The 23,697-nt window shown below is 42.0% G+C and overlaps 1 protein-coding gene across 3 annotated transcripts in view; it reads right to left on the bottom strand.

Moving 5' to 3' along the window:
- Positions 1-2,304: 2,304 nt before the first annotated feature.
- Positions 2,305-23,697, bottom strand: part of EPB41L4B (erythrocyte membrane protein band 4.1 like 4B) — a 164,887-nt gene continuing 143,494 nt past the window's right edge. For 2 of the 3 annotated variants that reach the window (XM_072327651.1, XM_072327649.1), the window contains exons 23-25: positions 8,113-8,181; positions 5,453-5,616; positions 2,305-3,627 (exon numbers count right to left, since the gene is read on the bottom strand). In XM_072327651.1, coding sequence (XP_072183752.1) covers positions 3,558-3,627; positions 5,453-5,616; positions 8,113-8,181 — 303 coding nt within the window. In that variant the 3' untranslated portion in view covers positions 2,305-3,557. The remainder of the gene's footprint in view (positions 3,628-5,452; positions 5,617-8,112; positions 8,182-23,697) is intronic. The other variant, XM_072327650.1, reaches the window with a different exon arrangement.

Below are 23,697 nucleotides of genomic sequence, written 5' to 3'. Positions count from 1 at the left end.
CCAGCATGGCCATACAGGAGGCATCCCCAGCTGTCCTGGTTTCACAACACCAGCTGATGCCTCTCAGCTTCAGCCAGTGGCGGCTGTCCCAGCTCTTCGCTCCCCCCATGAGGGATGAAAGCTGTTCTGAGAACAGGGTGTTCAGTGGTGTGTTTACATCTAATGAGCTAGGTCTTGCTTGCAGAGCTATGCTGGTCACAAATCGAATCTCAGAGGACCCCTGGATGGTATAGCCTTGTTGGCAAGGGCTTGCAATGTAGGCCTAACCAGAGGAACAGAGGGCAGGAACTCTCACTTAACTGTAAGCAATTTAAAGGTAGACACTGAAGTCAGAGGCACCTCTGGAAGGCAGTCCCTTGTATCTCTCTGCAGGTGAGAGATGCTATATGCTGGACATATAGCATTAGGTGAGATGAACCCTGCCCCTGGAGGGCTGGAGGACAGGCTCCTTCCAGCCACCCTGTTCTGTCACTAGCTCTGGAGACCATGCTTCAGAAGGCTGCTGTTTAAATGTGTTACCTTTACATGTGACAATGTACATGATAATGATAGCCTGTGCTGGGCTTCATGCTGCCACAACTACATATGCAAGCTCATTAAAGCTAGCTCAGATACTTCTGCGCTATTATATAGACATTCCTTCGGGCAGAGTATCCTTTCACACCTGTAAAGTTAAAGCCTAGGGGCAAACCTAGACTATATGCCCCCAGCATATGTTCATGTTGACGTTGTCTTGTTTGCTGTAGTTTGGATCACAGGTGTCCTAAGGTTATTATTTCCAACTGGAGGCGAGGCAGGAGTGTTTGATATTCAAAGGATGTGGAAACTGAAATGCTTAGGTGTGGCTGAAGAAAATACGTAGGAAGAAAGAACAACACGATGACCTTCTGCAGCTAAAAGTTTAGTTCAGTATCAGTCTAATGCATTAAATAAAGCTCCATTAGACTGCAGAATAGGAAACAGTGGCAGCCAGTAGATAAGACACTAAAACAAGACAAGGCAACGTACGTGGGGGTTTTTGGTGGGAAATGCCCCACTGGAACTGAGTGAGCACATAAGCCTTTCCCTCTCCATCTGGGGGGACCAAGGAGCTCAGCTACACCAGAGCAGCCCCAGCTGTGGGAACATGGCCACTGTAAAGTCACCTTGGTTCACATTGTTTGTTTAGCCTAAGGATTTTTTAGACAATGGGAGTAAAAGGCTGCACTTAAAAGCATAAACTAATAGCTTGTTGATGAGCAAGAAAATCAGAAGGGCCGGTCTGAGTCAGGCATTCCATTTTGCTAAAGGCTTTTGCATATGTGACCAGACTGCCCTAATGCAGGGAACTGAATGTTTGCCCCCAGACCTGAAGGCACATTGCAGGGTTCTCAATGTCCATTCCAAGGCAATCAGTACAACCAAAGCGTGCACTCAAATTTGATTTCCTTTGTTTTCCCTCAGTGATGACTTTGTGAAACAGCCACCAGTTCACACACAAGTGGGTGCTGCCTAACTGCAGGCAGCAGACCAGGTCCAGCTAGGGTCAGTGCTGTGCCATCTGAAAACCTACTTTACCTTCCTGAAACAGCATCTCTAATCAGAGTTTCTGTTCATTTGTTCTTTCCAATGCTCAGTCCTATTTGGGTGCAGACAAAGGTGCTGCTGTGCCTCCCTCCATCAGGACCTTTTGGGAAGTGGTAAGCAAGGAGTAATGGGAAACAGAAGATGCAGACTTTGATGTGTGTTGCATGTTCCCTTCCTTTCTGGTCTCTTCACAGCAATTTAATGTTCCTAAGTCATTTTTAATGACCTCAGACTGATGGAGAGGTATGTGAAAACTCAAGGAATAGGAACGCCTTGGCACCATAACCAGAAGATGGACAACATACGGGTTGTGTCTGATTACCCAGCAATGTCATCGGAGCGCTTTGAAATTTGCAGTCCAGGTGTGTTTCTATGACTCCTTGTGCCCGTTCCTCATGTTGAGCTACATCATTGCATTTTGCATTGCGGGTTTCTACCTCACAGTTGTATTGTTTATTCGGCCCCATTTCATGGTAACTGGAAAGGTTTGGGGTGCTGGATTTTAACTGGGAAGCCTCATGCTAGTTTCTTGTCCCAGTAAATCTAAGATAGACAAGTCATTTTATACCTCTAACATTGCAATCCACAGTCCTGTGAGGCTCTCAAGATTTCTCCTCTCAAAGAGGAGAAAGCAGAAGAGCACAAGCTAACTGAAGGAAACTCAGTCTCACAGCAATCACTTCCCAGCCTCCACACAAACAAACGGGTTAAGCTGAGATAAAGCCATCGTAATCAGTATCAAATTAAGGACAATCTTTTATCTTAGTACAAACCAGAGAACACAGTGTACAGAGTAACAGAAAAATATACATCTTCAGCCATACAAAACGCACAAAAGCTTTCCTGTTGGAATAGTATCTCGTAGCTGACAGTCAGTTGTTGGTAGCTTTGTAGGCAATCCTGCACTGCTGGACAGGGGGAAATGGAGAACTGCTCTTTATAATTTAAGAAACTGTTGGTTGTGTTACCTGTATACCACAACACACTCCTCGAGGCCGCGGTCCTGATGATGAGAACACCCACCCAACCCTTTGCCACAATCTGTATTATTTTTAATGTGATCAATAAATCAATGCAGCAGGAAGGTGGATCGGAGAGGGGAAGTGCCTTGGCTGTGCCAGCTGTACTCGTGCTGCCCAGGCTCTGTAGCTGGAGCCATATATGTGCAGGCAAGCCTGAGTGCCCAGCAAGCTGGGGAAGCTGGAACTTCCCACCAAGTTACAAAAAGTCAGTATCAAGGTAGAGAGTCAGTAGCAAATTGCTTTAAACAACTGGTTTTGTGGTTGTTTTTTAAAATCATTAATGGAAATAAAGTAAGATTTAGTTTCAGGTTGAGGTTGAGAAGGCAGGCTATGGGGAGTGTTGGGTGCGTATACCTGTGTGGAGAGGTGTCCTCCCCCTGCAGCTATTTGTATCTCTGAGTAAAGGTTAAGGTTAGGAATTTAGTAAGACAGCCACTCGTTTTTCTGTGGAGACTAACAGTCCTGGGGTTAGGATGTAATAATCATTCTTCTGCTTTAAAAATGATTCTTTAACAAATAGCAGTTGCTCATTGCAATTTTCAGTTGTACAAAATGACATATTTTCTATGTTACTATCAAAATATTCTGCATAACATTAATTTCTGTGCACTTATTAACATATGTACAGAACAGTGTTTCCCAATAGAGATCAGTTTGCTCCTCGCTGATCCGTTTTGCCCTAGATTTACCAAAACCAAACCTGAAATTAACTGTGTTAATAGTATAAAATCTCAGGAGAGATAAAGGATTGAAGGTTTATTTCCCAGCAGCAAACGAATAGAGGAACTCCTTCAAGTTAAAGTCTGGCCAAGACTGAATTTCAACCAACCGTAGTGAATCCAGGCGAGTCAGGAATATCACACGTTTTCCCGATGCATTATGTTGAGTACACAGAAGCAGAGGAATGTAAACAGACAGAAGGCACATGAAAGGCCCCAATCCATTCTCCATCAGACGGAAGCGAGAATTTCATAATTCTGTCATCAAGAGTCTTTTCATCATTTTCTCTCTCTCAAGTTCACGCCTCAGAGTCTCAGCGCTGTGTAATTAATGCACAAACAGCCAATTATGGGAACCACAATAAGTCTCAGATTTCAATTTAAAATAATTAACATTTTTGAAATACCAAAAGAGGGGGGAAAAGGTCAGACTCTATTCAGTGAAAAGGCTGGTAACTGATGGCTGATTCAAAAGCAAGTATCGCTTGATATTTCTGAAGAGCAAACAGAAGCAAGGAAAAGGACACAGAAAAACCCATACGGCTAAACTGCTTATGTTTTAACTTCACTTCTGCTAAAGGCTACTGATTTCAAAGGGAGCTGAATGAGGACTCTAGGAATAAAACAAAACAGCTTACAGTAAATGCCAGGACTCAAAAGAATGGTGTTATGGCCTTATGCTCCTCAGCACGGTGTGAGTTGGATGGACATCCACCTACTCTGAATTTACTGCAGCCTGCTTCATGTTCACACACCAGGGTAGGGGAAGCAGAGCCTGGATGCCCTTGGTCACACACACTGAATCTCACACTGGGAGTGACCTGAGTTGCTGGTCCCATTTGTAATAAATACCAAAAACTGGGAAGAAAAACAACAGTTTACTGTGTTGTTCTGAGAGCTCAGTAGGTAATGCTTGGAAAGCATTACAGAGACATTTTGAGAGTCTGTGTCCATTATGGACAGCAGGAGTGGAATCTCTCATTTGATCTGGGGACATCCTATGGAAGCTGACTTCATAGAATCAAGAATCACAGTCATACAATCATAGAATGTCATAGGTTGGAAAGCACCTTAAGATCACCCAGTTCCATGGGCAGGGCTGCATTTCACCAGATCAGGCTGCCCAGGGCCCTATCCAACCTGGCCTTGAGCGCCTCCAGGGATGGGGCACCACAGCTTCTATGGGCGAACTGTGCCAGTGCCTCACTGCCCTCTGATTGAAGGATTTCCTCCTAATGTCTAATCTAAATATCTCCCCTCCTTTAGTTTAGCTCTACAGCTTCACAATTACACCTGTGCAAAAATATTTAACAAGTGAAAGTTGTAATTGACTAGAAATCCAAAAGTGAAACACTTAATGTACCATAATGCCAAGGAAATGTTTTTCTATTTGACATAAGCTTTGGACCTTTTGTGTTCCAGAAGTACCGAGTATGTTCACTCCTACATTTGTATTCAGTAAATCATCAGCCTGGGAAATTTAGCTTTGATTAAACTCTGAAATAAGAAGCCAGTGAGGAAAACTGGTAGGATGGAGGAATAGAAACTGAATGCAGTGGAAAGATGGAATGGCTTGTTTCCCTGAGAAACTACAAGAAACATCACTGTAGGCTGACGTTACAGAAAAAAACACCCAGAAAAACAAAAACAACAACCAATAGGACAAAGGAAGAAAACAAGAATACCAGTGTCTGTTTTTCATTTAGAAGGGCAGATATTTCTTAATTTCAGCTTCTCCCCATGGACATTTAATTTCAAAAAACAAATTGGAATAGCAATTATTAAAGGAAAACCGTGGTTCAGGGAAAATGACTTGCCTGAGGAAAATCTGCACAACCTTTTCTCTCCAGGTCATTGACTATATAAATGGTACACTGCTGGCTGCAGCAGTTAATTAAGTTCTTGTGGTTTTGTTTTGTTTTTTTTTCTTTTTGTTTCTCTTGCCTCAGAGCAGATGTGAAGTCTAGTCACTTCCTTACAAAATCCACCTGTTCTGAGCGTCCAGAAGCAACTGAAAATCTTTTGGTACTGAGGGTAAAAAGGCACTCTGGAAAGAAGGTGAATTTTCCCCACTGCAATTATGACAGAAAAAGAAATAACTGGCCAATTCCCTTAAGCACAGAGTGTGAAAGAGCTGCACAGTACCTGTCCGCCAGCGATATCGGTTTATGTGACGTGTATATTGTCTGCACCGTTGGAGTCGGCACAGGCTCTGCCAAGGATCTCAGGACAGGAGATTTCGGTACTGGTGAAAGCTTGGGAGACGACTGCACCACACAGCACTGCAATTTGCTGTCTGTGAACTCTGCCTACAAAAGATGCACACAGACACGGAAAGAAAAGTGCAGATTAGCTTCTACTGCTCTTGCTCACTTCCATCTGTTCATTGCCAAACCCTCAATACCAGCAGCTAATAAAGAGGAGAGGCTGCAGCTTGCAATGCAAGTTGCGTGTTCACAGAGAGGTCAACTCTGCTGTCAACTCTCACAACCTTTTAGCAGGGATTCTATCTTGTACCAAACCACAGTGGGTAGCACTAAGGTGTCTGTGTGACCTGGGAAGGTCGTGGGGCAACTGCAGGCTGCCAGTACCTTGGGACCCTTGGAATGCACTCCTGCTGGATTTCTATCATGGCAACTTCTGTTCAGACTTTGTAGCAGGGATGAAGAAAAGTCACCATCATAAGGGAACATACGATATTTATCCAGCTATGTGAATAGTAAATTTTCTTTCTTTTTTTTTTTTTTTTTTTTTTTTTTTTTTTTTTTTTCCCTCAAAATCTGCAAGCCACGTGGCATTAATGCTAAAAAAAACCCCAAACTAATTGAACCAGTGGGACAATTTTTTGGGCCAAGGAAAGCATGGCTGTGTTAGGTTCATTTGCTTTCTGTCATTTTTAGCATGTTTCATCTAAAAGCATCTGATGTGCTTCAAGAGAAGCTCTGAAGCAAAAGGAATTCCATTAATTCCATGAAATTAAGAAAATCGAAAGCATAGAACCAACTAAACATAGAACCTTATTCAATCCTGGTCAATCTTATGTGCAAATACTGGCTGATACATCCTCTTCTGACTCCTCCTCTCCCACTCAGCTTTTAGAGCTCAGCCTTACAGGCTACAGTGATATTGGTTTGGTGCTCCATAGTCTAAGGGATAAGCATGACCAGCAGCACCAGCTGTGAAGCTGATGTAAGTTCTCCCAGCCCTACTGAAACTAGCAGTGCTATGGCAAATCACACTTGCTAAAGATTTGTCCTGAGTCCTAAAGTGTGTTTACTTGGGATAATGGTTTTACTGTATATATCCAATGCATCTTTTTTTTATACATGTATTCATTTACATATAATGTATGTTTGAAAGGAATACTTTGCTGGTCTAAACAGATACAATTCCATTAACTTAAGTCTATGTGACTTCTACCCACTGACAGCACGGCCATTAAGCCTGCTGTTTCTCCCTAGAAATTTCTGAACTTCAGAGGGGTTCCTGGCATGAACCATCTTTTTAAAGATTATAGGAAACCAAAATCTGTTTTTTCCTCAACATCATTGCATATACACCACAAAATTAGAAGCCATGTCCTCAATAACATTTCAATGTTCTGTTCCAAGCAAAATAAATGAATAAATAAGAAAAAGTGAAGGGGAAGCAGGGAAAAGGAAAGCAAAACAAGGAACAGGAGTCATAAATGCTGGTAGCTGTCAGGGACTGTGTCTGGAGGATACTTGGAGTGAGATCCACCTGCAGGACTATCTCTGCCTTTCAAATGCTTTGCTGGGGAAAAGCAGCATTTAGATCCAGTCCCGTGGTCAGGTTTATCATGAAAGAAAAGCCTCTTTCTTTAAATCAGTAAGTGCAGCCAGTCACTGCACATGGCCCCGTGACTGATTCTATGCGGGATATAGACTGCTGCTACCAGTAAAAGTTCCGGTTGAAGTCTGAACTGCTTGATTCTGTCAATGTAATTTGACAAAACAGAAGCCAATTCATGTGGTTTATAATTAGAAGCAGGGAACGTTTCTTACAAATAAGAAGCACTTCTCACACTGGAAGGGATGGGAAGAATTATAATCAGAGTTCCACATCCCATAGTCCACTGTATCAAGTCCCCAAAAATCTTTTACAGTTCTCTGAGTTGTCTGAGTATTTTGTCACACTTATTACATAATGTTCTGCCCTTAAAGCAGGGCTTGGATTGGACTTCTTTTTGAGTTGTCTAATAATTGCTCATACTCACACGCAGTTTACTTTACTGAAAGCTCTAAATCCCAACATCTCTGAATGTTTAGTAAGAATTAAGCCTGATATTTGATTTGGGTTATTGAGTAAACACAGGAGTTTAAACAAGGATACCATTGTAGTCATCAACATGCTAACTGTAATTCTTCCTTAAAATTCAGATGCAAATTCAGTGAAAATCCGGCTTCTTTTTGTGATGGCACAGCAGGCAGTTGCAGGCAGCAGGCCATGCAGTTGCTAGAGAGAGGACTAAGTCATCCCTGCTCCCTTGGAAAGATGCTGTTGAGCTTTGCATGAGCCCTCAGCATCCCTGAGCTGAGCAGCTCAGTGAGCTTCATCGTTTGACCCTTAGTCCTCTGTCTAGTATGCATCAACATCTGAATGCAGGCACGTTCATCATTTGCATCATGGGAATATTTAACAGATTTGCACACTGAAGTATGCTTGGAGTTTATCTTTTTTTGTTTGTTTTTGAGGACTGCTCAATGCATATGTTTCTAATACTGTTAAATTATTCCTTGGAATCGTGTTAAATACACAGCTTTTCAGTTGCGCATTCTACTTACAGAAAACTGTGGTACTGTTGTAAAAGGATCGAAAAAAGGATTAGATGTATCAGCAGGGAATGTCTTTATCTTTAAAAAAGATAAAGAAAAAGATGTTACTTTCAGAGCATAAAAATGGAAAAGAAAAAAAGAAAAAGAAAAAGAAAAGCAGCAAAGCATTGCAACTACAGTGACATATCCAACAAATCAGAGCGGTTCAGCAGTGCTTGGACCAGACCAAAAAATACCCCTCCAGAAATGCATACAGAAACCTGATGTGGAACAGTCAAAGCATAAATATGAAAACCGGAGAGACGCAATTAAATTTGTTGTGCACACGAAGTACCTTCCAATCCTGTAAACAATCACCAGACCATTACCTGCTTCCTTCAGCGAGCATCGCATTGTAAAACATGCAATATAAAGTGCTGGATCCCTTTTATTTTTTCCCACCACAGAAACTTCATCTGAGGAACTTTACTTATGCTATACATTTTTTGGGCCTCCACATTTTCAGTTACACAGTTGCTGCCCAAGACAGACAGTCACTGAAACGGGATTGAGAGACAACGCTCTGTAAAACAAGCCCTGTGGACAGTGGTTTGCTTCAGGCATCTGCTGGGACCTGGCTGTCTGCCTGTGTCCAGTGGTGGGCTGCCAATCAGGGATGAGCTTTAGGGGTTTTCATCACTGAATTTGGGGTCACAGTCACAGATGGGCATGTCCCTGGGTCCCTGGGCAGAGAGGGCTAAGAATGGCCACGGCTCAGCCCTGAGCATACTTGCCCCATGGCCTGCTGGAAGTTGCTTCTGCCCTTAAGACTATTTCAAATGTTAATGGAAATTAAGGAAATATTCAAAGTGGCAACAACTTTCACCCTGCTCCACTGCATGTGGTGTTTCTCATGATTTTCCTGCCTGGAAGGCAGACATTATTCATTCAATGGGAAGACAAAAAATCAAATGCTCTGAATGGCACTTCATGCTTTCCACTTTGGAAAAAAAACATATTTTTCAGTTTACAGGTGTGTTTTTCACTTTATTATAGAAAATGCTGTGCTTTTGGTGCGCATGTTTTCAAGCATAATTCACTACCTCCAGCTATAGAACTGCTGCTGGATAATCGCGACAGCTAGCCTGAAGGCCCTAAGACCTTGCAAGCCAAAGCAAAACCTGAAATTATGACATCAAATATAATTAAGTAAATGCATAGTGTTTATTTTGCAAATAAAATAACAGAAATCAGGATGCCAAGGGAAATTAAGAGCCATCTGTAGGGCTGCTTCTGCAAATACACGGAATTAGTCCTGGCCTTAATTGTCGGGCTTCGTACACACGAGGCATAAATGATGGCAAAAATACATACCTTTTTAACAGCACAGAGGTGGCTATAAGTCAGTCACAGAGGTGCAAGTAAACAAACAACTGTGCAAAGGAAAAATGTTTTAAATTGCAATTTCCTGTGCAAATACATTCAAGAAAATCTCACACTTTTAAAAATAGATGTATAATCTTGTCTTAGTAAAGTGCATATTGCTGGCTGAACCTACTCTTGGCATTGACGCAACAGTTCCTTGCAGGTACAAACGGTACAGGACAAGGCACAGGCATGCTTCACTACAGATGCAGTCTTTTATCCTTTATCTAGGGATGGAAAGTTGTTTGCTCATAGATAGATAGGCAGGTTGAGTCTGATGTGCTACAGCCAACATCTTTCTCATTTTGCAGGTTGGGCTCATTAGGGAAACGAAGAGCAGTTCCAGAATATAGAAAAGAAAAATGACACAGAACAATTTTCAGGAGCCCACTGAGGTTTGGGAGCAGAGGTGTATGGGGACAGCCAGCCCTGGCAGGATGCTGGGGCACATAGCAGTGCAGAGTGCCTTGTAAAAACAGCACTGTGAACTGTGCCATAGGCAGAGGCCAGCAAAAAAACAAACCCAGATAATCTGGCTTAGTTATCAGCAGGAATTCCTCTCTAGAGGAGTTGTCCTTATTTAATCTCAGTAATAAGACAATCCTGACAAATGAAAGGCTCTGTAGGTTCCAAACCCACCAATTTCCGGCATTATAATGAAGCTGAAAACAGAAATTAAGGGATAGAGGGGAAAAAATAAAGCATAATTGTGTTCAATTTAAGAGTGAGAAAAAGAAGCCATCCTGCTCAGCCTTTAGGATTTAGTCTTTCTTTTTTTCATCTCGTTTCCTTCTGCTGCTCAGATGGCACAGTTTGAGCAGTCTGTTAGTTCGTCTGCCCTGAGATTAGATAAGAGCACTAGTGCTGCCTGCTCAGTGCTGTGAGAGGCCCTTATCTATTCATAGTCTGGTTCTTTTTGAGAAGGAAATGGATATCACATCCTAATCCACCCAAGTGCAGAAAAATTCACTGTATTCAAGAACACTTGCAGCTGGGGAGGTACAACTGCATGCATCAGTACAGGTTAGGGACTGACCTGCTGAAAGGAGCTCTATGGATGAGGACCTAGGTTTTCTGGTGGATAATAGGTTGGCCATGAGCCTGCAGTGAGTCCTTCAGGCCAAGAAGGCCAATGGGATCCTGGGGTGCATTAAAAACTGTGTGACCAGCAGGTCGAGGGAGGTGATCCTCCCCCCGGCTCTGCCTTGGTGAGGCCATAGTTAGACTGTGTCCAGTTCTGGGCTCCCCAGATCAAAAAAGACAGATCTCCTAGCAGGAGTCCAATGGAGGGCCACAAAGATCATTAAAGGCCTGGAGCATCTCCCTTATGAGGAAAGGCTGAGTAACCTGGGTCTATTCAGCCTGAGGAAAAGAAGACTGATGTTTATAAATACCTAAAGGGTGGTGGGAGGCAAATGGATGAGGCCAGGCTCTTCTTGGTGGTGTGTAGCAATAGGACAAGGAGTAATGTCCTAAAACTTGAACACAGTAAGTTCTGTACTAACGTGCAGAAGAACGCTTTACAGCAAGGGTGACAGAGCACAGGAACAGGTTGCCCAGAGAGGTTGTGGAGTCTCCTACATAGATATTCAAGACCCATCTGGACACCTTCCAGTGCGACCTGCTGTAGGGAACCTGCTTTAGCAGGGGTGTTGGACTCAATGATCTCTTCAGGTCCCTTCCAACCTCTGCAGTTCTGTGGCTCTGTGAACACTTTTCAAACTGAGACGGGGAGGAAGTAAGGAAAAGCATTAGTTAGGCATCTGGTTTATGTAAAACTGCATTTGGAAATCTGAAAGGCCATTTTACTCAAAACTACACACTGTCCTTCTTGTGCTGAATGTCCATTATAGCCATCAGTGTGCTGAGGGCAGCTGCTGCATCAGCCCCTGAGAGCAGGAAGAAAACCCTGCCTGCTCCGGCCCCACCAGTCCAGGAGAGTGGTGTTGATGTCAGACACTTCCTGAGCACTGCCTTGGGGATGAATTTATTGTGTAGCACCAAAACTCAGCTCAGAAAGCAGAACTGCTCCCTGACCAAAACAGGAGCCAAGACCTAAATGTCACTGCCAAGGGACTGAGAAGGAAAGGGGAGCAGAGCCACCTCCGCCGCCGTCTACAGCAGATCTGCCATTCTTCCATTCCTGGAGACCTTCAGGAGCTTCCAGGCTTCACCTGGGACTGCAAATGAAAGGGGACAAGGTAGAAGGAAGGACCACCTGGTATCACTGGGGCGGCAGAAATATCATGAGCAACAAGAGGACAGAGCTCTGTTCTAGCTGACAGCACAGATAGACTTCTAAGTGTGAAACAAGATCTTAACCACATCTGGTTCTCCCCACAGGAGGGAAAACAGTCTTACAAAGTCACAAGCACAAAACAACCTTTAAATAAGGCCCTGGAGGTACCTGTCATGTCACAGGGGCATGACATAGAAAGGGAAGGAAGGCTCTACATGCCCCAGCAGCCCTGTACATGCTGAAGGCTCATTTCAGAGTCCCAGATGCCTCTTGCTTGAATGCTCAGAGTGTACCACCATAGCAGAACTGCTTTGGACAAGTAGCTCCTTGTTTAGAATGTTTAGCTTGGCAGGTTGAGAATTTACTAATAACTTAAAAGAACACTTGGCTCTTAAAAAAAAAAAAAAAAGAAAGAAAGAAAAAGAAAGAAAAAAGAAAAAAGAAAGAAAGAAAAACTGTGTGAAAATTATCTATGGATAATTGCTGCTAGTACTCAAAGATTGTTGTTACAGTATTAGCTGTCCATTGGGCTGACATATTGTGGAGATATCTGTCACAACTAGAAAGAATCAACAGTATTAATTTGCCTTGAAATTTGTGCTGCAAGTTAGAACGAGGGAGGCTGGAGGAAGAAAGGGGACAACATGATAAGAACATTCTCCTTCTCTGTGCATTTGTGTGAAACGTTCCTCTGGACTGAGTTTAAAATCTCAGTAAAAACACTTGTACTTTCCTGAAACACCTTTTAAATGGGTTAGAAGGAAAAGAAAATGAATGTATGTTCTCATAAAAGCAAACAGAAGTGCAGAGAGACAAAGAGAGAATTCCCACCTGAAATGAAAACAGCAGGAGACTGGTGGAAAGTGACTCAGTAGATGGAATGTGTTAATTGATATCAAATTAGCTATTTTTGGTATTTCTATCAGAGGGGAATATTAAAAATGTCTTTTCTGCTGCAAAAAAGAAGAATTTTTTCCATGCTTCAGGGAACGGTGTGCTTAATTTGGGTAGGTCCTCCTACATTTAGAGTACCCAGGATACCCACTGCCCTGCCACAACACACACTTTCTACCAGGGGCTGATACTGCATTGTGCTGTTGACATGCAACCACTGTTCTTCACTCCCCTTGGCTTTATGCCTATCCCACGCACCTTGACCAGAGGCCTTACAACGCACTGGAGGGGCTGTGTGCCATCAAGGCATTTGCACTGTCGCTTTGTACACCGGCCAAACACAACACAAACTGTTGGCCAAACACTTCAACAGCTTCCTGTGACTCAGAGCAAAAGCAGAGCTGCTGACACCTGAACGGGTGTCATAAATACGGCTCTCAGTACATGCATACAGCCAGAGGAATATTCTGCAGTGCTTTATTTAAAAATACATGCTATAAGATAAACACTGTCACATCCGTCCAGCGCAGATTTGTTTCTACTTTTCAAACTAAATAAAGTCAGCACTGGAAACTACTGGAGTACATTGCATTAGCATTTCCCAGTCCTGATGAGTGACATACTTTAAGCACAAGTTATCCATTAGACCTGCTTTCCAAAAAGCGATACAATTCTGGACCTTATAATCATTCAGTATAGCTCCTGTCTACTGCCGTATCTTGGCTCAGTGGTAAAGATGAATAATGAGGTGGAAAAATGTGAAAACAAAAGAGTTTTTGGTGTCTTTAACCATGTGATACCCTAATGGCCAAACAAAGTATTTTGAGTGGAAGTAGTTCCTGGTTCCAATGACTGATCAAGTGGTACCAACCCCAGTTCACTCACTTTATGTGGTAATAGAAATGGCATGATAGGTAGACATTAATCGATGCCTGAGTGCACAGAGCAAAAATCAGACCAACCCAGTGCAGTCCAATAAGCCTGTCACAGAACAGAGATCTTAATCAGCAATACCATTGCATAATCAGTCTTGGAAAAGGCTGTGTGAACTAAATGCTCTGACGAAACTTGGTGTGAGTCCCACACGTACTGCATCCCAGAACACCTCCTTTTCAAGGAAGGCAGGATTTCTTCTGCTTGTTGAACTGATATCCAGGTGTCAGTGTCAGCAGACAGATTCAATTCACATACGCTGAAGAGGGGCAGTTGTGCAGAAATGTGACATTGAAAACACCCTAAGGCACCAAATATGAAGTTTCTGAAGAGGATGGATTTCTGTGCTCAGCCAGGGAAACACCATGTGTTTGTAATCACCCTGCCTACTGCTGTTCCTTCTGAGCAGATAACACTGTGACATCTCACTCCCAGTGCCAGCTGGTCTTTAGGTCGCTCCTTGTATGATGAGCATTCTGTTCTGCGCATTGCTGCATACCAGCCCTTTTCTGAGCCTTATCCTGGGCTGAATTCACCCATCCTAGAATGAGGCTGGCAGCAGATGCTTTGTTCTTGATGTCTCACCATACCTTGTGCAATAGGACTAATACTTTCTATCAGATACTTTCCTCCTTCTTAGAGTCGCTTTACTCAACCCTTCCTACCAGGAGGTGTTGTCAGGAAGTGGTTCCTTGGCTGTGCTCCAGTGATCTCTGGCTCCCAAATGGATGCTTAAGAGAGTTCATGGAAGTGATGTATGTGGCTCAGCCTCTGCTGGAGCTTGGCTTTGCTGAAGCCATAGCATTTTGCAGATCTTAACACATAGTAGTTTGTGGTTACAGTATAAGCCATATACTATTTACAAGCAGCTCTACTGAAAACATAGTAGTAAAGATAAAATCCTGAATCAGCTTTACAGTGTAGCTTTGCCTTGAGGCTGTGTTGGAGAAGACATTTAGTTCTTGAAAAGAATACAGAGTAAGGACAATTCAGATGTGATGAAAGCATGACAGTGCCCACGCTGTCACAGTCTTCGGGATTCCTTTTACGGATGCTGTGAAGGTGAATAAGCTTAAGCAGAACATAACCTCGTCATGGGCTGTCAGCCTAGTCAACATCCCGTCAGGAAAACATGGTGAAGCAAAATGATGTCACAGTCTTGATGTACTGGCTAAAATGCAGTTTAAAGACTCCAGCACTTGTTTGGTCTTTGTTTAAAACACAGAAATGAAGCAATCAAAAAGCAGTAGGTGCATTCACTGAAAGTGGCCTTTCTTCAACTTTGCTACAAAGTAAGTTAGTTGCATTGCTAGGACAGCTAATGCAAAGATATCTTTTTTGCCCCCTGATCTTTACCAGTGAAATCAATGGTGGTCCAGATGCCTAGATTGCAAGCGCAGCCAACAAAATCAAGTGGCATCTTCTGCAGATAAAGGCTTTTGTCACAGAAGAAAGTCACTAAAGATGGATAACACGAAGAGGAGGAAATGAGTTCTGTGATTAGATTGCCCCAAGTAAGCCATATACTTCCCAATTTGACTGCCAGCAGACATACTACTATATATGCATTTAGTATCAGGTGGAAACACACCACTAGCCTCACCTGATTATTTCTAGGAATAGGCACCGACAACTCATCATCCAATGACATTTCAGTCATTTCAATGGAGATTTCAAACCCAGGTACGTATCAACAAAGGCTGTCTATTAACCACATAACATGAACCCACATTTTCAAAAGCATTGGCATCGTATTCGTCAGCTGAAAAGTTGTGACAGATTGATGCAAACAGTGCACTGCCTGACTCTTGCCCAACACAAATAGTTTATCTTTCAATTGTGATCCATCTCTACTTGTTTAGTAGCAAAATCTGGCTGAAAGTCCTTAAGTGTCCAGAATCTCAGCCAACTGTGGTCTCCTTAAATGTCAGTACAGTGAGGAATATTTTGCATTAATTTTCTGTCCTACTTTTATGGTCTATTAAGCTCTGCAAAAATCCCCAAGAGTTTGTGCAATTCATTATTCTAAAGGAAAAGAATAGCATAGGTAGGTTAACATCAGTGGAGCTACAGAACAAGTGATAAAATGACAAGCTGGACCACTTTTTAGTATACCTCTATCCAGAAGGACACTTGAGCTTCTTTTCAACCTCAGTGCATGACCTACACCAGTGACTACTGCAGCCTTGACCTATGCACATGCCTGGAAACGTTGCCCCCCTCATGAATTGGGATCTACCCAGATACACAGAGATGCTGACTGCTGCAATGTGTTGCTGTTGTCAGTCTCACAACTGTAACAGTCTGCCCTGAATTGAGCCTCCACATGATAACAAGACATTGCAATAGTAGAATGTCACCCTTTCCAACATGAATCCTGGGAACAAAGCACTGCTTCTTTAAATGTTGTGGATACAGAACTGTTTGATCCTTTTTGAGATCAATTTGATTAGGAGTTAGAATTCTACAAGCAACAATGCCTTGTTTGATTTAAGACTGTGCAATCCCATATTTCATAATTTATTTTTTTTTGTGATATTTGCTACATATAAAAACCTATTTATTCATAACCTCGTGGTCATGGCTATGGAATTATCCATATTGCCAGCCACAGCGTATTGAAATAAAGGAAAGGTTCTGCCTTGTCTGAAAGTAAAATCTTGGGGCAAGCATTCAAACTCACTAAGCATATACATTTTTGAAATCAAATACATCATAATACTTTGTGAATTCAGTGACACAAAACACATTACAGCCCTCTGCATTTGTCATTACCGCAATCTGGCATCAAAGTAAATGTGTTATTCCTTTTCTCAGCGTATTTATTTCCATCTTTTCAGGAACAGATTGGGATGCTACCTTAACAGCCACTGTTCTCAGGCATCTCCCATAGCTAATGAGATTAGGCCTAGCCAAGGGATAATCCATATCGATTAGGGCTATTAGCACACAGCTCTCTCTTAATTACAGCAGAAATTTCTCCCGTGGACAGAGAGGAAAAGTAGAGTTCTTCTATTTGGCCCAGAAATAACAGCACTTTGAATGCCAGAAGGATACTTCACCAATTTGAGCAGAGTTCTGCTTTCCCATAATTTGTTTACTGGGCTGAGGATCCAGAGAATCCTTTATTAAAGACATCTCTTTGAAGGCAACTGAAGATTATAATGCTGCTCTGGACAGTAAAGGAAGAAGGAAATGAGAGAGAGGCTAACTGACAACAGTGCTGCCCTCTGAGCATTGCTTGTGGCACTAATGCAGGGAAAGAAACACACTGTGAGAAAACATCGCAGTAGATACTGATCCCCAGTCAGGGGCTTCCTGCCCATCCCAGTGGGAGCTTACAGGTGAGCCAGACTGGGAGCTGTTGATTTCCTGCCAGGCACATTTCCAGCTCTACTGCCTCCCAGAGCCTCTCTCAGCACTATGTGATGGAGTCCAAAACACACTGTTGTCTGGCAACCTCTGCTGATGTTATGGTCCCTTGGACATTATGGTTAACTCATTCCATTCAGAAAAATCCTTAAAGCCTTTCTAAATTGTAAGAGGAGCAGAAACTGGTCCCGTCAACTGTGTAACTGGGGAATAATTAGGTGTCTAATACTAATGTCTCACTATAGTGGCCACTCTTTCTCCGTAGGAGCACTGGGATAGCTGAAGTCTAAGAGCTGATACACTCTACTTTCATGGACAGGCGGGTGTTAGTATTTGTTTATGCATTAGTTCTTTGCCTGCTGCTTTAGGAGTGTTAAATCCATGAGCTCAGGAACTGGCTGTTCTTGGTGTGGGAGCGTGTCCACTTCAGCCACACTGCTGATGTGAAAGAAAGCCCTTACTTGCACTGCCTAAGCATCCATGCTATAAGTGAGGGAGAAAACACAGTTTCTCACACCTTTTTTTCTTTTTTCCAAACCACCAGCAGAAAGATAAGAGACATCTGAAGGGCAAAATTGCTTTAGGAGCACATACAAGTACCTGGCTCTGCTGATCACAGACATTTTGGAGAGACTGAGCTTTGTCTGAAGTCTGGGCAGCTCAGTCACTGATGCAAACACACAGGCTCTGTCTGGATGTGTGTTCCTGAGCTTCACGATTATTGATTCTGACAGTTTGCTTGATTTGAATGCAGCATGAGATGAGTGCACAAATTTAGGTGGTCAGAAGCCCACTGTACTTGGCACACAATTTCCCATCTCCAGCACTGCCAACAAGGTTCACAGCAGGACACATGCTCATGCCTTGGTATGCATGCCAGATAGCACAGGCAGCTCCTTTCTTTTATGCAATCTTGGTAATACCTGGCACAGTGCTAAAAGTGACCAGGGGATGTTTCAGTGCATCAGAGAGCTTGCAAGACTCTAGCCAATTATTTTTCTGGCAAAGAAACAGCAAATGACTAACTTGTTAAACGTGTTTTGTAGAGGTTCACCTTCCTGACATTATGAGCTGCTCCTCCAAGAGGGGAGTTTTGGTCTTGTGTTGCTGAATGTGAGATGAATGTCAAGCCATACAACAGCTATAGACATGGCTTTTCCATAGCAATGGTTCTCTGGCCAATTTCCAGGCAATAACTCTAATCAGCACGCTAGAACTGCTTTCTTGTCAGCAGGCTTAAACTGCTATGATGTAAAGGACATCTACCTCTGCTTAATTTTTTTTCCTTAGCCCAAAACAATTTAGCACTTTGTTTTTCAGAGAGTGATACAAGTAAAGATGAACTGAAGATAACACTTTCTTCTGTGTTGAGTGGTTTTCAATCCACTTATCGCAGCAGTTGACAGTCTGGAATTAACCAACTCTATTTTTTTCTTTCTTATATGATTAATTAATAATTTTCCATTATTTATGATATTTGGGTTGAGGCACAGAATTACCAGAAAATTACCAGAAAAAAAATTTGAGATTTATGCAAGCTGAAATTTATTAGTTTATCTGACCATGTATTTCTGTTATTGCTATTCCTCTGAGTTATAAGACTGTTGTTGTAGGCCCTGTACAAAGGCAAAGCACTTCCTGATGAAAATCTTGCAAGCCAATGACCAGACCTCCTTTTTCCTTTCCTTTCCTTTCCTTTCCTTTCCTTTCCTTTCCTTTCCTTTCCTTTCCTTTCCTTTCCTTTCCTTTCCTTTCCTTTCCTTTCCTTTCCTTTCCTTTCCTTTCCTTTCCTTCCCTTCCCTTCCCTTCCCTTCCCTTCCCTTCCCTTCCCTTCCCTTCCCTTCCCTTCCCTTCCCTTCCCTTCCCTTCCCTTCCCTTCCCTTCCCTTCCCTTCCCTTCCCTTCCCTTCCCTTCCCTTCCCTTCCCTTCCCTTCCCTTCCCTTCCCTTCCCTTCCCTTCCCTTCCCTTCCCTTCCCTCACTTTTTACTAGTAGATAGACTACAGCACATTTAAATAGACAATATGTCTCAGCAGGAGCTTTCTCACTGTTGTGAATAACAGTGGAAAGCAGAGGACAAATCAGTACAGTAGACAGAAAGTTGTCGATCACATGGGTACCGCTAATGGTTCATCAGAAGAGACTGCTGTCGGATGGATCCATGTAGGAATTCTTATCAGAAAATGACTTTTCATTCAAATTGAATGTGTTACAAAAAAGAATCAGGCTGATTTGATTTTCTTTTTCTCTACTTAAAAAGAAAAAAAAAAAAAACAAAACACCTTAAAATTTCATTTATATTGTAAGAGGAGGTATCAGCATCTAATTTACAAATGACTTCTTGTTCGGAAACCTAAGTTCATTGAAACTGATTAACAAACAAGACCTGAAACCGAAACAGTTAAAAACTGCTGGAATGAAAGCATTCAAAACTGGCCTGTAATTTCTCTACCTTCTCACTGTTCTCTAAGATTTGATTCAGGCTGTTTCTTTGGAAAGAAAATGTAGAAAACTACATTTTACTTTAACTCAAAATAGAAAAAGAAGAAACAATTTCTTACCAATTCTGATTATTCAGCTGAGTGGTAAACAAGAAGAAAGTTTACTTCTAATTTTTGCTATCTTTACTAGTTGAGACACCCTCTAGATAGTCAAAAAACAGCTCACAAAACAGATGTTTGCTTTTTCAGTTGCCTCTTGGAGGCTTTCAATTGAAATTCCACAGAACAGACAAGCAGTTAGCATCACACTTGCTATCACACTGGAAAAATGTGAATTGGAATTACATGTATACCACTTCATTAGTGCGTTGAAAAGAAAACAAATACACAATAGTTACTCACTGGAGTCTAAATGCAATTGTCCCTATTTTTACCGAAGAAGAGAAATTACAAATTTCACAGTTGCTGAGACAAAAAAGAATGAGGTAGGTACTTCTCAGGCCAAAGAAAAAGTGATTAATATGTCTTTATCAAAAGACTGAAGCAACATATCTGTATTTGTGTCGCTGAGAGTGAGTGTAAAAAGATATATCTACTTTCATGTAGGCTTTAGAACAGAGGTGGAACTTTTTTCTATTACATGGGTTACTGTAGAGGAAAAGGAGACTCAGTCAGTACATCCAAAAGTTATTGCTCTACCTCTGAAAAGCCCAGCATGTCTACTGTTTGCTTTTATTCTTCTTAGGAAGATGTTACAGCTGCTTACTGCTGCTAAGGATATGAAACGTGTTCACTTGAAAAATAAAGCAATAATTTAAAATAAAAAACAAACAAACAAAAAACACATTATTTACAAGATTATGCAGGTTCTAAAAGATTTGCTAAGGATTAGCCCTCTAGATGTTAGCCAATCTAAAATCTATTTGCTTTGTATTTACCTCATCCCCTCACTTATTCGCATGCTCATTTCAAGCAAAAAAAGAAAGCTGCTGTTGTGGAATTGTCGTGTTTTTGATAGGCAGGAGAAAGAGGCTGTAGGTAGCATTTTTATTTTATTTTTTGTTAAGGTACAATAACCTTTATAATCCTCAGGTCTGCACAGAATCACAGATTGGTTGACATTGGAAAGGAATTCTAGAGCACTACTGGTCCAACCCCCTTAACTTGAGATGAAGGAAGCCAAAATGGTGGCTGGAGATATTTAGGAAAGCTTTGGACTAAAAATGTTCATTACATCAGTTATACAAAAAGAGAAGCGCGGTCTTTCACTGCCCCACCTACAGTGTCCAGGAGGTTCAGGTGCTCTGCATTGTCTGGGAGCAACCTCCCCAGTACTGTTTCTGTCTGTTGGTCTCCAGTCACTTACTGCAGATGGCCGTATCTTAAAGTCCTTCTCATAATTTCATCAGACCTCATTGCAAAATTATTTCACCTGCCACAGCAGTCCCATTTGAAGTACTGCTCCAGAACGGACACTGCTTACAAATGTACTTTATCACACCCTTGGTCCTCAGGAGAAACTCAGTGGTTTCATGGAGGATTTGACCTAAGATAAATCACTTTGTTTCGGGGGTTAGTGTTCAGTGGGATCAATGAGCTGATCCAGCTCCTGTCACAGCCACACAAAGGAGGCAGGAGACGTAAAATCCCTCAGCAGCCACCTACAGAAAGAACTATGTGTGCAGCTGTGACACTACCTCACTCCTTCAGTTTCATAGGCAGCTCTTCATAAGCTGTTATTAAACTGTATGAGCACAGCAAACAACATGTCACAGGGCAACAGCCTCACAGGCTTCAGTTATAGGGCAACAGGGTGTCACTGAGCATTCTCCTGACTATGCTTCTCTGTGAGCCCATGGGTGGTAGAAGAGCCACCAGTCTTCTGATGTAAATGCCCTCTGGTGTAACCGGCTTCTCAAATGAGCTTGACCATGTGCAAGGCCTGTTATGGAAGCTAGCCCAATTTCTAAGCTCCAGGACCAGCTCTCCTTGTGTGATATGGCAGAAACCAGATTTACGGGCAAGCTTTTGTTCATTTAATGATTTCTGCTAGTATGGGGAAGGCACACGGAATGCTTGAGGACACTTAGAAAGGCACCTTAAAATGTACGGAAATGACTAAAAATAACTGTATGTGGCAGGTTTTATCACCTCTCCAGGAAAAAATCTTGTGCCCTCTTGATCCAAACTATCTTCTGACATTGCATCTTTATCGTCATCACAAGTTTTATTAAAAGCCAGCCAGTGAGTCATTCAGTATTTAAAAGCAGTGAATTACAGAGTAGGCACATTGCAGCATCACACACCTGCACTTTTTTTCCACTTAACACCTTCCCCTCTTTTTGGTATCTTTTCTTGCTCATGTACATGTCCCATCCAATTTATCACAGTGTCCACTGGTGCATAGTCAGCAGTGGATTTTACCTTCTGGATATTTTCCTTTTTTTTTGCAGAAATCACTTTCGATTAGTTTAAGAAATAGGGGAAGTGTTAAATCATCTGTCACACATTTACAGAGCACACCAAGTTGTTCTATATGGCATGCAGATAAAGGGAAAATAAACATTCATCGAGCCTATGAATTTAAATCCCTTAAATCAAAGGCAAGATAGAAGGTAAATCTAAACGTTTACAGTTTGTCTTTGAGCATCTTCTCCTTTTGCTTCTTGACTAACTCTGTGTGTCCCTCTGTAACGGGCAAATGGAACAAATCCCCGAGCAGCTGAATAGCAGCCAAAGCATTTTGTATTTTTCAGAGAATGTTAAAATAAGATGCGGCAGGCAGCCTCACAGTCCGACTGCGTTCCCAGGCACCCAGGTACATTTCACGCTAGTAATTCAATACACTGCTTATAAGAGTGGCACACACTAGTAAAACCACATGCTCAAGCTATGTGCAGAGCTACGTATCAGTGTTTATAGTGCTCTGTGTGTGTACATTATGAAAAGCAGCTATCGAGGGGTGTGAAAGGCTCACTCCTTATTTTGGCTGCTTGAGTGTCATGGCTGTTTTTAAATGTGCCAAGTCCCCTCTCTAGTTATTAGCACGCTTTATGTAACCCAGAAGATGCTCAGGTAATTTGCATTTGCTTGAATCAGATGGTGTGCTCCCAGCAGCCCAGCACTGTATGCAGCACTGAGCACCTCCCCTCTGCAACCCCCTTTCAAATGTCTCATACCCAATTGCCTGAGCACTACTACGTGCCCCTTTCAATCTTAGCTAGTTGAACATGCAATGCCCTTTTCTCCAGCGGAAAAAAAAGATCCTCTGCAATATCAATATTTCAATCTAAATCATTCCCTGGGTTCCTATGGAACTAGATTTATTGCCTATTGCTACAAGCCTTTTGTATAAAGGTTGTTTGCTTTAGCAATTGCTGCTCTTTGCTGTTCCTTACTTTAATACGAACTTAAAGGGCACGGACTTGAAACTGGGAATAAAAGTACACTTAACTTGTCACTTACTTTGTGTTCCTATTTGCATATGTAGGTGTACATGCAACAGACAGGCCTCTCCTTTGAGCAAATTGTTTTGCTAATAATTGACCTTTGCATGTAAGCTATCCAATTTGAACATGCAAATACTGTAACTGAGATGCTGGCTCAGAAAAAAAAGCGTTTGTTAACTTCTTTTGAATGCAGGTCATATTTATGGCTTCCAGATCATCTTTTAATAAGAAATATATGTGTGTGTATATTTAATGAAGATGTATAAAAAGCTGCTAATTCTGGAATATACCACACAGCCCAACTATTTTGGGAAGACCTAGTTTACCTTCACTGTGTAGTTCACAATAAGTAAAGCATTTATAAACTTGTCTCTAAGAGGTTTTAGAGATCTCTTGTGCATGCAGAGATACTGGATCCGTATTTGCAGCCAAGCAGAGTAGATTTGTGCTATCTAATGCTCTTATCAAATATTAGTCTTGAACTACATTATACTTTCACTTGGAAATCAGTGCCATAAGGACTGGTTGTGGAGCTATTAAAATTTGATCTGTTTACCTGTCTCCTACTGAAAACCAAAGTGAAAAGATGTCTAAAATGAAGGCAAGATAAACTGAAACAATTTAGCACTCCCTCTTCATTTGGCTTATAGCAACCCTGCACAACAATTTAGCAACTGTTATCAGCATTCCTTTATCAAAATAACTAATTTTAATGGGGAGATTATTTACCTCTCCTCCACTACTCACTGCCATTTACTCACTGCAACTATCTGTTGAGAATGTACAAGGTTGTCTCAATGCCTCCATCAAGTTACTGATACTCCTCACAGTCTTGCCAACAGATGACTGCCTTTTGACTTGGTT

This window comes from Excalfactoria chinensis, chromosome 2, assembly GCF_039878825.1.
Source record: "Excalfactoria chinensis isolate bCotChi1 chromosome 2, bCotChi1.hap2, whole genome shotgun sequence".
In the NCBI taxonomy this organism is placed as follows: Eukaryota; Metazoa; Chordata; class Aves; order Galliformes; family Phasianidae; genus Excalfactoria; species Excalfactoria chinensis.
This window is presented reverse-complemented; position numbering and strand designations above follow the sequence as displayed.